This window comes from Canis lupus, chromosome 17 (genome assembly GCF_011100685.1).
Source record: "Canis lupus familiaris isolate Mischka breed German Shepherd chromosome 17, alternate assembly UU_Cfam_GSD_1.0, whole genome shotgun sequence".
Classification (NCBI taxonomy): domain Eukaryota; kingdom Metazoa; phylum Chordata; class Mammalia; order Carnivora; family Canidae; genus Canis; species Canis lupus.
Genome location: NC_049238.1, coordinates 40557227 through 40571621, shown reverse-complemented (window position 1 = coordinate 40571621; position 14395 = coordinate 40557227). Strand labels below are relative to the sequence as shown.

The 14395-nt window shown below is 38.0% G+C and overlaps 1 protein-coding gene and 1 long non-coding RNA gene across 2 annotated transcripts in view; one reads left to right on the top strand and one right to left on the bottom strand.

Annotated features, from left to right (window-relative positions):
- Positions 1–14395, top strand: part of DNAH6 (dynein axonemal heavy chain 6) — a 234851-nt gene that overhangs the window by 143436 nt on the left and 77020 nt on the right. The window contains exons 48-51 of the mRNA XM_038561598.1: positions 2875–3106; positions 10860–11012; positions 12302–12442; positions 14096–14338. Coding sequence (XP_038417526.1) covers positions 2875–3106; positions 10860–11012; positions 12302–12442; positions 14096–14338 — 769 coding nt within the window. The remainder of the gene's footprint in view (positions 1–2874; positions 3107–10859; positions 11013–12301; positions 12443–14095; positions 14339–14395) is intronic.
- LOC119869757 overlaps positions 1–14395 on the bottom strand; it is a 51490-nt gene that overhangs the window by 21485 nt on the left and 15610 nt on the right. The window lies entirely within an intron of this gene.

The following is a 14395-nucleotide window of genomic DNA, read 5'->3' as shown; positions in this document are numbered from 1 at the left end:
ACAACTGAGTGACATTGGCCATATTCTGATAGACCATCATTAAGTTAATGGGAATTCCTTTCCAAGACCAGATTATGGGTAGACAAGGAAAGTTACCAGCCAGAGTGATACATGCTCCACTGGTAACCAGAGGCAGGTGTTCTTATTGCGGTAATGGGCCTAGGGCAGGTTGGAGAGCCCCATTTTTAACACCTCTTAAATAACAGACTCCTTCAAGCCTCCACCTGGGTTGTTGGAGCCCTGAAAACTGCTAGGAAAAGTGAAGCTAGAAGATGAAAGTTTAGAAGAGAAATGGATAAGGATTAGATAGGAATCAGGTGGTCAAAAATATCTACTTTATTATTATTGCTGTTAATCTCTTACTATGACTAAATCATAAATTACAATTTATCATAGATATATATAGATGTATATGTATATACATGTATATATATATATATATATATATATATATATATATATATAGGAAACGTAGGATTTGTTACTATCCATATCCACTGGGGTCTTAGAATGTATACCCCATAAGAAGGGGGGACTGCAGTACTTTGTTTTCTTTAGAAAAAATAGTGATTATTTTTCTGATTATATGATAAACACACTTATTATAGAATTTAGAAAAGCATCTATAATTTCACCTCCTCACCCAGAGACAATCATTGTTAAAATTGCATGGTTCTTTCAAATATATTTATAAGTATATATAGACTTTTACAAAGTTGTATTAATATTAAACAGTATGCCATTAAACACTTATATTACATTTGCCTCCACAAACCTATATAATTAAATAGTATTTTAAGACATGGCTTTAACAGCCACATTTATGCCATACACTTGTATGTTTACACACATACAAGTCAATCCACACAAATTCATTTAACAAATATTGATGAAGCCCCTACTATGTGCTGTGCACTGTTTGCATAGAGAACAAGACAGTATCCAAGCCCTCCTGATGGAGGTTACAAGTGTCAAAGGCTTAGCAGTGGTTTTCTCCCATCAGTTACAATGACTGTTTTACTTTCATCATTAAAAAAATACTAAAAATAAATAAATAAATAAATAAATAAATAAATAAATAAATAAAATAATAAAAAAATACTAAAGCCAGCCATTGCCATTTTCAAATATTTGAACCTGATCATTGCCAATTATTAGCAACATTATGAATAAAACTAAGGTAGATACACAAATTTCCTGTTAGAAAAGTTAAATATGCCTTTATAATTCTCCCATGATTTCCTAGTGTCTGATAACCTAGTCTGAGATTTTAGATACATGACAATGATAATTTTAAAAAAGAAATTATATTTTGTATCTTCTTTTAAGAAGAACTTACTGACATCTTTTTATTATCTTTTTATCATCTTAGCAACAGTGTGGACTTGACTCATACTGCTCACTTTTATACTGATAGTCCTTTCCCCTCCTTGTTTTTTTTTGTTGTTGTTGTTTTTTGTTTTTTGTTTTGTTTTGTTTTTGTTTTTTTACTTTATCCATATTTCTTTATGTATCTTCAAGGAATCTTTTAGGAAGACTTACTTATTTATTTATTTATTTATTTACGTACGTACGTACGTACGTATGTATGTTCGATTTGCCAACATATAGTATAATACCCAGTGCCCATTCCATCAAGTGCCCTCCTCAGTGCCCGTCACCCAGTCACTCCATCCCCCTGGCCGCCACCCCTTCCATTACCCTTTGTTTCCCAGAGGAAGGTTTAGATGGCTTATTATGCTCTAAGCAGTAACATGATGGCTTTCCCTCTCTAACATTGTCTTCTGGAATGTCATCTTACAAGATAACTGCCTGAGGCCAACCTAAAAGTATTTATCCCTTTGAGAGTGATCTGTCTTCCTTTTAAATGCTTACAGGCTTTTCACTTATGGCTAAAATACAGATTTCTGTGTTACATATGTATATATGTATGCATACACACATATTTTATTTTATATTTATATATGTCCTAGAAAATATTTGGTGCTTTGCCACTTCTCTCTGGTTTTCTTTCCTGAACATCAGTGGCTTCATCTATGGGTTGAACTTTGGTGCAACGGGGGGATGGGGGAGTTCTACTCTTTCATCAAATGTCCCCTCCTGTCTCTCCTGCAGTTCCCATTGCATGGCCTCTTGTTTCTCCTACATTTGTTTTCCTTATTTCCATTTTTTCTCTTGTCACTTTAATATCATTATCTTTTTTTCTCTGCATTCTGGGCAAAATACCTGAGTTTGTCCCCTACTTTACCCGTTCAATTTTCCACCCATTTCAATTTCTGATTTTCCTATTTGCAAGCCCATCTCCCACTGAAGTTTTCAACTTGGTCATCAGATTTTCCATCTCCATTCAACTCTTGCTAAACTCAGATCCTGAGTGTTCATTCTAGGATCATAACTGCAATGCTTTTTATATTCTTGTTGTTAGCATGAACCAAAAGTTTTCTAAAATGTCAATATCTTAAATTCATTTCAGATTATTTCCATTGAGCTCTCCTCTCCTAATTTAACCAGTTTCCTAGGCTCAGTGGTATTTCTGCTTGCTGTGCCTTGTAAATGAAGCCCTGGGTTTGCCAATATAATGGCTAATATAAGTAGTGACTTAAATCAGGCAAGGTTCTGACAAAATCCTTCATACTTTGGAGAAAGAAGAGATTTTCTTTTACTCTACACTTGCATGACCAAGGCCAACAGTCTACGGGAAATAGGAGAGATGGATATAATGAAAGCTCAGCAGTTCTTTTCTCCCAGCCATGAACTTCAGAGATACCCTGCTCTTCCCTGTGGCCTCTTGCTCAGGGATGATGCTCCACTGGCCACCAGCCTTCCACATTAGGTTACCTAAAAATAAAACTTTCTATACTTTGCTGCCTGCAGGATTGCCCGCATGATCCGTCAGGAAAGAGGCAACGCCTTACTCGTTGGAGTAGGAGGAACAGGAAAACAATCTCTTACAAGACTTGCAGCTCACATATGTGGTTATAAATGTTTACAAATTGAACTGAGCCGGGGATATAATTATGACAGTTTTCATGAAGACCTCAGGAAGTTGTACAAACTGGCTGGTGTAGATGACAGGAATATGGTCTTTCTCTTCACAGACACCCAGGTATGTGTTTAAATAGCTCAAGCACAAGTGTCATGATCGCAAGTGTGTTTTGAATAGTTTGTGTGATATAGTTCAAGGAACTGTTCCCTCAGACAGCAGATGTCTTAGACCTTGTAAAAGACTTTTAGAATCCATTTTAATTTATTTTACCAACTGGTGTGTTACCCTTTAAATTTTTAGTAAGTATGAGCAAAGATTAAGGAGTTGAGAGAGTTTTGAACTTTTCTTTGAGAAAGACGTAGAGAGCAGAAAGTAATAAATTGTTTCTGTAGCGGTAAATATAAGAAAATTATTCCCTAACAGAAATCAATTAGAGAAATATTTTTACACAATAAAAGGAAAGTAACAATGGCTTTTGGGGGGTTAAATTAACTTTCAAATTAAAATAGGATTGCATGATTATATCTATGTCTTCAAGAACCAATATAACTGATCTCAAATGTGTTCTGAAGAAAATTTTCTATGTTTCTATGTTGGCTGTACCTGGGCATTTTAACATTAGGGAAAATAAACCTTTATAGAAATTAGCCAAAGAATAAAAAAGTGATAGATCTGATGCATAAATATTTTAAATTATTTTAAATTAAGTAGAAGTCATAAAAATAGGAAAATACTTTTAACATCTCTGACATGCAGGGAATCTATATCTGAATATATAATTTTTTTTACAAATTAGAAAGGACTCATTGCCAAATGTATATACACCACCAGCTCTGGCCACCATATGCTTGCCCTGGTCCCTAGCTGCTGGACCTGGAGGCACAGCTGAGGATGCCAGTAGCTCTTGCAGCACTCACCAAGGAACACATACTGTGGGCCCTCAGCTGCCTCAGCCAAAGAGATATAACACACTCCTAGGCCCAATGCCAACACATGTTCCCACACCTGGTGCCCTGCACCACTTGACCTGAGGTCACAGCATGCTCCATTTTGTGCCCCCACCTGCAAGTGAAAGTCTCCCCTTACTCAAGTCAGTCCAGAAAGTTTGGAAAAGGGAACTCCTTCAAATGCACATATACCTACATTAGGCTACAGGTGTCATGAAAAACCAGGGAATCATGACACCACCAACGAAATACAGTGAACCTCCAGGAACTGGCCCCAAAGAAATGGAGATCCAGGAATTGCCCCACAAAGAATTCAAAAGAATTTTTCTAAAGATGTTCAGGGAGCCACAAGAGAACACAAATAAACAATTAACTACATCAGGAAAATAATACAAGAACAAAATGATGGAGCGTGACACTACCAAGATGGCCATATAGGTCATTCCCACCATCACTCCCCATCACAAGAAAAACTTACAATAGTTTTCATGGACAAGACACCCACTGAGAGAATCCTGGAACACAGAGGAGAGGCAGAAGCACCCCTCTTCACCACAGAGACCAAGACAGACCACATGAGAAAGGTAAGTGGAACAGCTACAGACTGATCACACTGCCCCTCATCCAGGTCAGCACAGCACCACCCTAAGAGGTCTCCCCTGAGCCTACAGTTTCCCCAGTGACAAAAAGAGATCCTGAAGGAACATCCAGGTCCCTTGCCTTGTTGGTCGCTTCTTGTGTATCCCACTCCAGTCTCACACCAGAGGAATTACAGGGGAATCTGCAGGACTTGACCACTGGAAAAGATTGTGGTGGAGAAGACAGGGTGGGCTTGCAACACCCGGCACTAGGATCTTGGCAGACTCAGTTCCCACTTGCAGCACCCAACTAGTAATCCCAGCCAGCAGTTTTGTTCATCTCCAGAGCCAAGACACCGATGCAGTGTGATCAGGGAACTCAGGAGAGTATAGGGCTGCCTGATTCAAGGTCCTCAAGCAAAGAGCCTTGCTGCCCCCCTGGAACTTGTTCTACCCTCCCCCACCTCAGGCAGAGGAACTGAGACATAGGCCCACATCTGTTGAGTATAACTCCCAGCCCCGCCCAACTGGGAAGCTTGACCTGAACACTTGGGAAGTAGTGTAGACTAACAATTGAGTGGAGAGTAGAGCAAGCAGAACCAATTATCCACAGAGAAAAGCCAGGGGTGCATTCAGAAAGGAAACTTGGGGTACAGATTGGCTTGAGTCACAACCACAAAGAGAGTGCCCTTCTGGCCTTGCAGCCAGTTCTCTTGCTCCACCCTGGGAGAGAAACTAATTTGTAACTCCACCCATTGCTGAACACAGCTTTTAGCCCACCTGACCAGGGAACCTAACCAGAGTGCATGAGAAGCTGCATGGCCCATCTAACAGCCCTGCTCCCTGCCTGCAAAGCAGAACCAGTGGCTTCATCTGGCCAGGGAATTCAGTGCACCACCTTGCTTGATTTAGGTCCCCAAACAATAAGCTATGCAGGCCTGGGGGTCCACTCCACTGCCCTACCAAGACAGGGAAGCTAATTCATAGCCTTACCTGCTACTGAGTATAGTGCCCAGTCCCAGCCATCCAGGAAGCCAAACCAGAGAATCTAGTCAACCATATAGCCCATCCTACTGCCTTGCTTAAGGAGGGAACCAAGTCAACGGTCCTATCCAACTGTTCTCAGCTAGCAGCAACCCACCCCCAACCTCAGAGCTTGCAGTAGCCTCACCCCAAAATAGACCCTGACAGCAACCCCCACCTGCCCAAGGATTGCTAGCTGATGTGTCCAGAAACCCAAACTGAGCAGACTGGTGAAGAACTGTCTCTGCCACAGCAAACCTGTAAAGTCAGGAAAAGGAGACTGCTTACTCAAATGTGCTGATACCAATGTAAGGAATCAAGGATCATGAAAAATCAGGTAAACATGACACCACCAAAGAAAATGAACAAAGCCCCAATATGATCTATGAACTATCAAATATAGAATTCAGAATGATTTTCTTAAATTTAGTGAACTCTTAAGAACCCACAGACAACTAAACAAAATTGGGAAAACAATGGATGAACAGAACAAGGAGTTCAACAAAGAAAAGAAACCATCAAAAAACCCAAACAGAAATCCTGAGCTTAAAAATATAATGACTGAACTGAAAACTTCAATGGAGAGCTTCCAAAGCAGACTTAACCATGCAGAAAGAAAGAATCACTTAAGACAGGATATTTGAAATTTTCTAGTCAGAGGAGCAAAAAGAAAAAAGAATGAAAAAGTCTGCAGAACTTATAGGACATAATGAAAAGAAACAATGTCCCAATTATGAGAATTCCAGAAGAGAAAGAAAAGGGAACAAAAAATTTACTTAACGCAATAATGGCTGAAAACTTTCCTACCCTGGAGAGAGAAAGGGACATCCAGATCCATGAGGCTCAAATAGGTTGGACCTGAACAGGGCTACAATGAGACACATTATAATTAAACATATAAAGAACTCATAAAACTCAATAGCATAAAAAAATCAACTTTTTTAAAAAAGAGCAGAGGAACTTTTTTAAAAAATAGACAGTTTTCCAAAGAAGACACGCACATGGCCAACAGACACATGAAAAGATACTCAACATCAGTAATCATCAGGGAAATGAAAATTAAAACCACAGTGAGATATGACCTCATGCAATGATATGCCAACAAATTGGATAACCTGGAAGAAATGGATAAAATCCTAGAAACATACAGTCTACCATGGCTTTCATCAAAAAGACAAGAGACAACAAGTGTTTGCAAGGATGTAGAAAAACGGGAACTATGTGCACTGTTGGTGGGAATGTAAATAGGTGCAACTGTGTGGAAAACAGTATGCAGGTTCCTCAAACATTTGAAAATAGAACTACCACATGATCCAGCAGTCCCACATCTGGATACATATCCAAAGGAAATGAAAACAGGATCTCCAAGAGATATCTGAACTCCCAGGTTTATTGCAGGATTATTCACAGTAGTCAAGATATGGAAACAACCTAAGTGTCCATCAATAGATGAATAGATAAAGAAGATATAGCATGTACATATATCTATGTACACACATATATATAAGTATACACACACACACACACACATATAATGGAGTATCCTTCAGCCATGAGAAAGAAGGATAGCCTGCTATTAACAACAACATGGATGAACCTTGAGGACATTATGCTAAATGAGGAATTATGCTAATTTGTTGCTTAGTCAACAAAAAAAGATAAATACTGTATAATATCACTTATATGTGAATCTCAAAGAAGCCAAACTCTTGGAAACAGAATATTAGTGATTACCAGAGGCTGGAGGAAGGGGAAAATCATGAGATGTTGGTCAAAGGGTACAAACTTCCAGTTATAAGATGAATTAAGTTCTAAGGATCTAATATACAGCATGGTGACTATAGTTGACAAAACTGTATTATATACTTTATTGTTACAAAGAGAGTAAATCTGAAATGTTCTCACCACAAAAAAAAAGAAAAGAAAAAAAAAAGAAATGGTCATTATGTGATGTGATAGAAGTGTTAGCTAATACCATAGTGGCAATCATGTTGCAATATTTAAGCATATCAAATCAATACATTGTACACCTTAAATTTATAAAACATTATATGTCAATTGTATCTCTTTTTAAAAGGATTTTATTTACTTGAGAGAGAGAGAGAAAGGGAGAGAGTACACAGGGGGGAACAGCAGAGGGAGAGGGAGAAGCTGGCTCCCCACTGAGCAGGGAGCCAAAGATAGGCTGGGGGGCTCAATCCCAGGGACCCTGGGATCATGACCTGAGCCAAAGGCAGCCACTTAATGACTGAGCCACCGAGGTACCCCATGTGTCAATTATATCTCAGAAAAGCTGGAAAATGAATACAAATACAGTCTTTTTAAAATGAAAAGAGAAGTATATCAATAGATCAATAGATCAATAAAAATATAATAAAACATGAATAGGAAGTTCCATAGATCAATAAAAATATAATAAAACATGAATAGGAAGTTCCTAAAAAAAAAAATTCAAGGGCTTTAAACACCTGAAGAAATGTTCAGTTTCACCAATAACCAAAGAAATTTCAGTAAAAATAAATGTCAGAGGTTGACCTTGCACATTAACAAAGGTTAAAAATCATAATATGCAGTGTTGACAAAGGCATCAGGAAACAGGCCCTGCATAGACTTCACAGGTGAATTTGCAAAATCTTCTGGAACGTAGTTGGCAATATGTAATTAAAGCCCTTAAATTTCTCTTACTTATAATCACAGCTGCATACAAAGTTGTATGTACAAAAATATTGTAGTATTTTAAAATAACAGTTAATTTGAAATAGCCTCATTATTCAATAAGAGAGTCACACAAGTAAATTGTGGTATAATTATACAATAGGACACTTTGTAATAAATTTAAAATTACTTTGTGGAAATATATTAATGTGAAAAATGTTTATGATGTATTGTTATAACACATATACAAATCATCTACCATACAGAGTCTTTGGTTTAATGTATATCTAAACAGAAATGCCATATATACAATTAGAAAATGTCTGGGTCATGGGATTGTGAAGACTTTTTTATTTTCTTCATTTTGTTATCTGTAGTTTCTTATTATTCTGAAATTTAAATTTTTCTTATAGAAGTTTACTGTTGCTTTTAAAAATTAAGTAAGTTATATAAAAAGGCTCTGTTAAAGCTCCAAAGATCAAGTCAGCAAAAGCTCCACTTAAAACAAACAAAAGGCTTTTATACACTGTTGAAAGCCCCAATCAATCTCAAATGTTCTATGCTAATGGAGAGTAAACATAACCATAATAATGAAAATTAATGTTGGTATGCATGTGTATATATACATATATATAAATCTATTATAAATATGAGAAGTTGAGAGAAACAAGAAATTTACAAAATTTAATTTGCTATTTCTAGCAAATACAAAGTAGAAATGCGTATGTTTAGATAATATGAAGAATATAATTTCTAAGCTAGAACTAATGGCTATATACTACATTTATATTTTATAAAGAAAGTAAATATTTTCTAATACTACTGAAAGTTTACAAAAATTGATGTTAGGCTTAAATAAATTTTCAGTAAATTTTAAAAAGCATAAACTATGCTGAAACATTCTTTATCCACACGCTAGTTAAAGGAGAAATTAATGATGTGGCTCAGGACTTTAAAACAGTCATAAAAATTTCCTGAGTGAAGAACATCAAAATTTAAATCTCTATTTAGAGAAGAGGGAAAATGAACTTAATATAAATAAAAATCTGCAAATGCAGTCAAACAGTTCTTAGGGTTAAATTTATAGATTTGAATAAAAAATTAGAAACTACGTATATTAGTTCACTTAAAACTTCAGGAAAATAAAGGTCACAAGGAAGCAAAAAGAAAAGTAAGAAAAGCAAATAATAAGATAAAAGCAGATATAAGTAAGTTAGTACAAAGAACTAGTGTTTGCTCTTGGGGAAAATTAATAAGACACAATTATACCAACTTCAAGAAGAAACAAAATGTTACAAGTGAAGAAAATAAAATAACAGGTACTTTGTCATAGTTAAGTAATAGGACTCAAACTTTTTTTAAAATTTTCTTTGGACTCAAACTTTATTAAACTAAAAAGTTAACTGAAACAAAAGGATAAATGATAGATTTTTAAAATATTTGCATCAATTATTAGGCAAAAGGTTTATTTTGTAATCCAAAAATTACCTGTTCAAATGTAAAGTAAACTCCAATGTATAAATCGTTACAGTTTGAACAGATTTTTTAATGGAAAATAATAAATGTGGAATCATATTTGCCCTCGTTAATAATCAAAGAAATGCAAATTAAATTCTCCCAAAGCAAAATTCTCCCTAAACTAGCAAAAATAAATGTTAAAGTTTAATGAAATCATACTTGAGTTGAATGGGAAATTTAAAAATCCAGGAACTATTCATGCACTCTAATTGCTAATCCCACTCTTGGGAATTTATCCACAGGAAATAATTCAATTGGGGAGAAAAGTTATAGACCAACATATGTTCTTAAAATGTAAACAAGACTGTGGACCATTTAAGTCTATGTAAAAATAGGGTACATCAGCTCAATAGTGTGTTATGCTCCCATTAATGTTTATAAATACAATGAGTACCCTACAGAATTATGAATAAATATTTATGAGAAAATGTTAGCTGAAAGAGGGTAGAATATAAAATGTTTGCACAGGAGCACCTGAATAGCTCAGTCCGTTAAGCATCCAACTCTTGGTTTCGGCACAGGTCATGCTCTCACCGGTTGTTGTATTGAGTCCCATTTTGGACTCCACAATCATCTGAGAATCTGCTTGAAAATTCTCTCCCTCTACGCCTCCCCCACACACACACTCGTGTGCACTCTCTCTCATATAAATAAATTTAAAAAGTAAATAAAGTAAAATAAAACGTATGTACATATTACTTGAACCATGTTAAATATGAAAGCCTTTTAAGAAACAATACAAAGGGGATCCCTGGGTGGCGCAGCGGTTTGGCGCCTGCCTTTGGCCCAGGGCGCGATTCTGGAGACCGGGATCGATTCCCACGTCGGCTCCCGGTGCATGGAGCCTGCTTCTCTCTGCCTGTGTCTCTGCCTCTCTTTCTCTCTCTGTGACTATCATAAATAAATAAAAAAAAAAAAAAATTAAAAAAAATTAAAAAAAATTAAAAAAAAGAAACAATACAAGGATAAATGAAATGTCAATGTACTTCTGTGTTAGAATATTAAGATTCTATCTAATTTTTAAGATTATTTTCTCTTAAAGATAAAATTAACTCCATGTGAATTTTGATTAAATATTTGCTTTACCACTTACATGTAATAAATGTAAACTGGCTGAGTGAGTTATAATGATCACTCTGCTTTCTTCTACAGATTGTAGTAGAGGAATTCCTGGAAGATATAAATAACATCCTGAACTCAGGTGAAGTGCCCAATTTATTTGAAAAGGATGAACTGGAACAGGTTTTAGCAGCCACCAGACCAAGAGCAAAAGAAGTAGGAATTTCCGAGGGGAACAGAGATGAGGTAGGATACGTCACAATGGTGATGTGGCTTTTGTAAAACAAAAACTTGTGTTAACCTTCCTTTCTTTTTTTTTTTTTTTCCTACAAATATCTTTAAGGAGTCCCACAGAAGTCATAGTCTTGTCCAAACTGGACAGCTTTCCTTATCCTTCTTTCAACACAAATGTATTTCACACATCCACACTGCCCTGCCCAGCGAGTCCAGTACTTTTTATTCCTTTGCCTATCACCAAGGTTATGACACCTAAAACAGAAATGGATTCCCCAGGCTCTCTGGGCCCAGCCCCATCTCAGAAAAACACAGCTCCTGTCGTCTTCCGTTTCTCCAACACAGTGCTAGTTTCCCTAAGCTGTTATTGGTCTACCCCAGTGCTTTCCCTTGCTTCTATCCTTTCTGTGACTACTTCGACCATTCTTGTCCAGTTTGGACAAGACTATAACCTCTGTGGGGCAGTAAGTTTTCTGTTTTTTGCTTTCCACTGATCTCTAGGGAAGTCTGGTGAACCAATGCTTTGAATGTAGGGAGTAAAATATATGGAATTACAAAGGAAACCAATTATATTGGGGGGGAGCCCATCCATGGACTCCTCAAAGGGACACAGAAGAGATCTTTTGTGAGATCTCTCTATTGCTAGGTCAGGGCTCGTAAGTACAAACAGGAGGCTCTACTTCAGCTGATGTAAGCAGAAAGGCATTTATTTGAGACACACAGAATCACCAGGGAGAGCCCAAGAAAGGGACTCAAGGCAAATTCCTCAGAATGAACATGAAATGGAGATGGTAGAAGTCAGTGGTCAGAGAAGCCGCTGAACCAGTCAGCATGCTGCTGCTTCGGCTGCCAGCCCCACAGCCACACATCTCCAGCCACCTGAGAACGTAGCTGACATAAGGAGCCACATCCAGAGGTGGTTGCTCCAGGCCCACACCACTTCTACCAGACTTTGCACCTTCACAAATGGTGGTCCTGCACCTGTCTCTTCCAATGGCCTCTACCCCAAAGCAAAAATGTGTATGAATACCTCTCCACTTTGTTCAAGAGGCCTCCTTAAATACACTGGTGAGGAGGACCTGCACCACATCTGGAATCCTAGTTGCAGTGGAGTCTGCCAAATGTCATTTTTAATCTTTCCAAATTACGTGAGGGGTTGGATTGGAGGTTGAACAAAACACTTTGCATACCTACCACACTAATACTTTTTATTTAGTATTAGCAGACCCAAAGGCATTAGCTAACATTTATTTTCATTGTTACCTCACCCTTACTTTAATTGAAAAATATCTTTTTGTCAGGTGTTTCAGCACTTTATCAGCAGAGTCCGTCAGAAGCTACACATTGTTCTCTGTATGAGCCCTGTGGGGGAGGCCTTTCGGTCCCGATGCCGGATGTTTCCATCCCTTGTGAACTGCTGCACTATTGATTGGTTTGTCCAGGTGGGTGACATCCCAGGACACCTCTCTGGGAAGTTGGATTTGCTTGATTTTTTTTTTAAGTAGGCTCCACACCCAAGGAGTGCCCAACATGGGGCTTGAATTTACATCCTGAGATCAAGACCTGAGCTGACATCAAGAGTCAAGTGCTTACCTAATCTGAGCCACACAGGTGCCCCTGGATTTGCTGGATTTTAAAGGGGTAACACATTGTCCAAGAATAACTCAAGGGTATTTGCATTAGCTTTAAAACCTGCTGGCAATTTACTCTGACAGTGATAATGATTGAACAAAGGCTAAACAATTTATAAAGGAAGAGGAGACTATTGAATTTAGCAATGTAGAAATTATTGGTCATCTTGACAAGAGCTGTTTCAGTGGGATGATGGAGAAGAAGGTTCAAGAAAGAAGAGACAAGAGGAATCAGAGACAATGAACACAGGCAACTCTTTGAAGGACTTTAGCCCCAAAAGAACACCAAGAGATGAGTAGTAGCTACAAGGGTATGTGAGGTCAAGAGAAAAGTGGTTTTTTAAATAAATATTTATTTATTCATGAGAAACACACAGAGAGAGGCAGAGACATAGGCAGAGGGAGAAGCAGGCTCCCCATAGGGAGCACAATGTGGAACTTGATCCCAGGACCCTGGGATCACTCCCTGAGCTGAAAGCAGATGCTCAAGCACTGAGCCACCCAGGTGCCCTGAGAAAAGTGTTTTTAAGTGGGAAACACAAACAGCACATGTGTGTGCTGATGGAAATGATCCAGAAAAGAAATAAATATATTGATGGAGCAGCAGACAGAGTTAAGTGTAGTCGTACCAATACCATTGAATAGGCAAGAAGAGATGGGATCAAGTCATCAGTGAAGGGGCCAGCCTGGGCAGGGAGCACACACAGCATACCTCAGAGGGACAGGATGGTGGGGGGGGGGGGGGCAGAGGAGATGAGCACAGATACAGGGAGATGGGAAGATGTAGAGGTGAGAGCTCACTGAAGCCCTGCTCACATTGCTTCTGTTTCTTTTAGTGATGTGAGAAGTAAGGTCATCAGTTGAGAATGAAGTGGAAAGAGGAAGTGTTAGCAGTCTGTAGAAACATTTCTGGGCTGCTTTAAGAACCCACTGGAGCTAGTAGTCATGAAGCTAAAATGAGGCCAGTTAGCATGATTTGTGTGTTTTTCTCCAGCCATGCTCCACTACACAGTCACAGACATGGGGTAACAGAGGGTTGTATTTGACAAAGGTTCAGGTGAGAGCAAAGAAACAAGAGAGGAGCAAAGAAATTGAAGAGGGAAAGAGGGGCAGTGATTGTAATGGATCTGCATTATAAACAGAATAAGGATGTGAGGTCCTCGTAATGTATGTGATTTCATTCACAGAATTGTTCTAAATACACCCAATCATTTATTCATTCAATGAACAAATCCTGACTGAACAATGTCCACATGCCAGGCACCGTGCTGGGAAGACCCAGGCCCATCTCCAGTGAATACAGCCATTCAACTCATTACACTTACAGATATGAGTAGGAATTAATTAGGGAAAAGGATGGGGGGACAAAGCAAGGAAGAGGTCCAGAAAAATGCTTTTTCTTATTTGTTAAAATGTGTATTATAGAAAGGCAACAGGTTTTCCAAATTATATCTTTATTTACAGTGGCCTAGAGAAGCACTTCTTTCTGTATCAAAGACATTTTTCTCAAACATCGATATTGGAAAAGAAGAACTGAAAGAGAAGCTTTCCCTCATGTGTGTGAACGTTCACTTGAGCGTCTCTAACATGGCAGAGCGTTATTACACAGAGCTCCGGAGACGGTACTACACAACGCCCACCTCCTACTTGGAACTCATCAATCTCTTCCTGACTATGCTGAGTGAAAAGAAGAAGCAGTTGGTTTCAGTAAGTATAATATTATCAATAAAAAAAAAACTTTTTTTTGGGGGGGAGGGGAGGGAC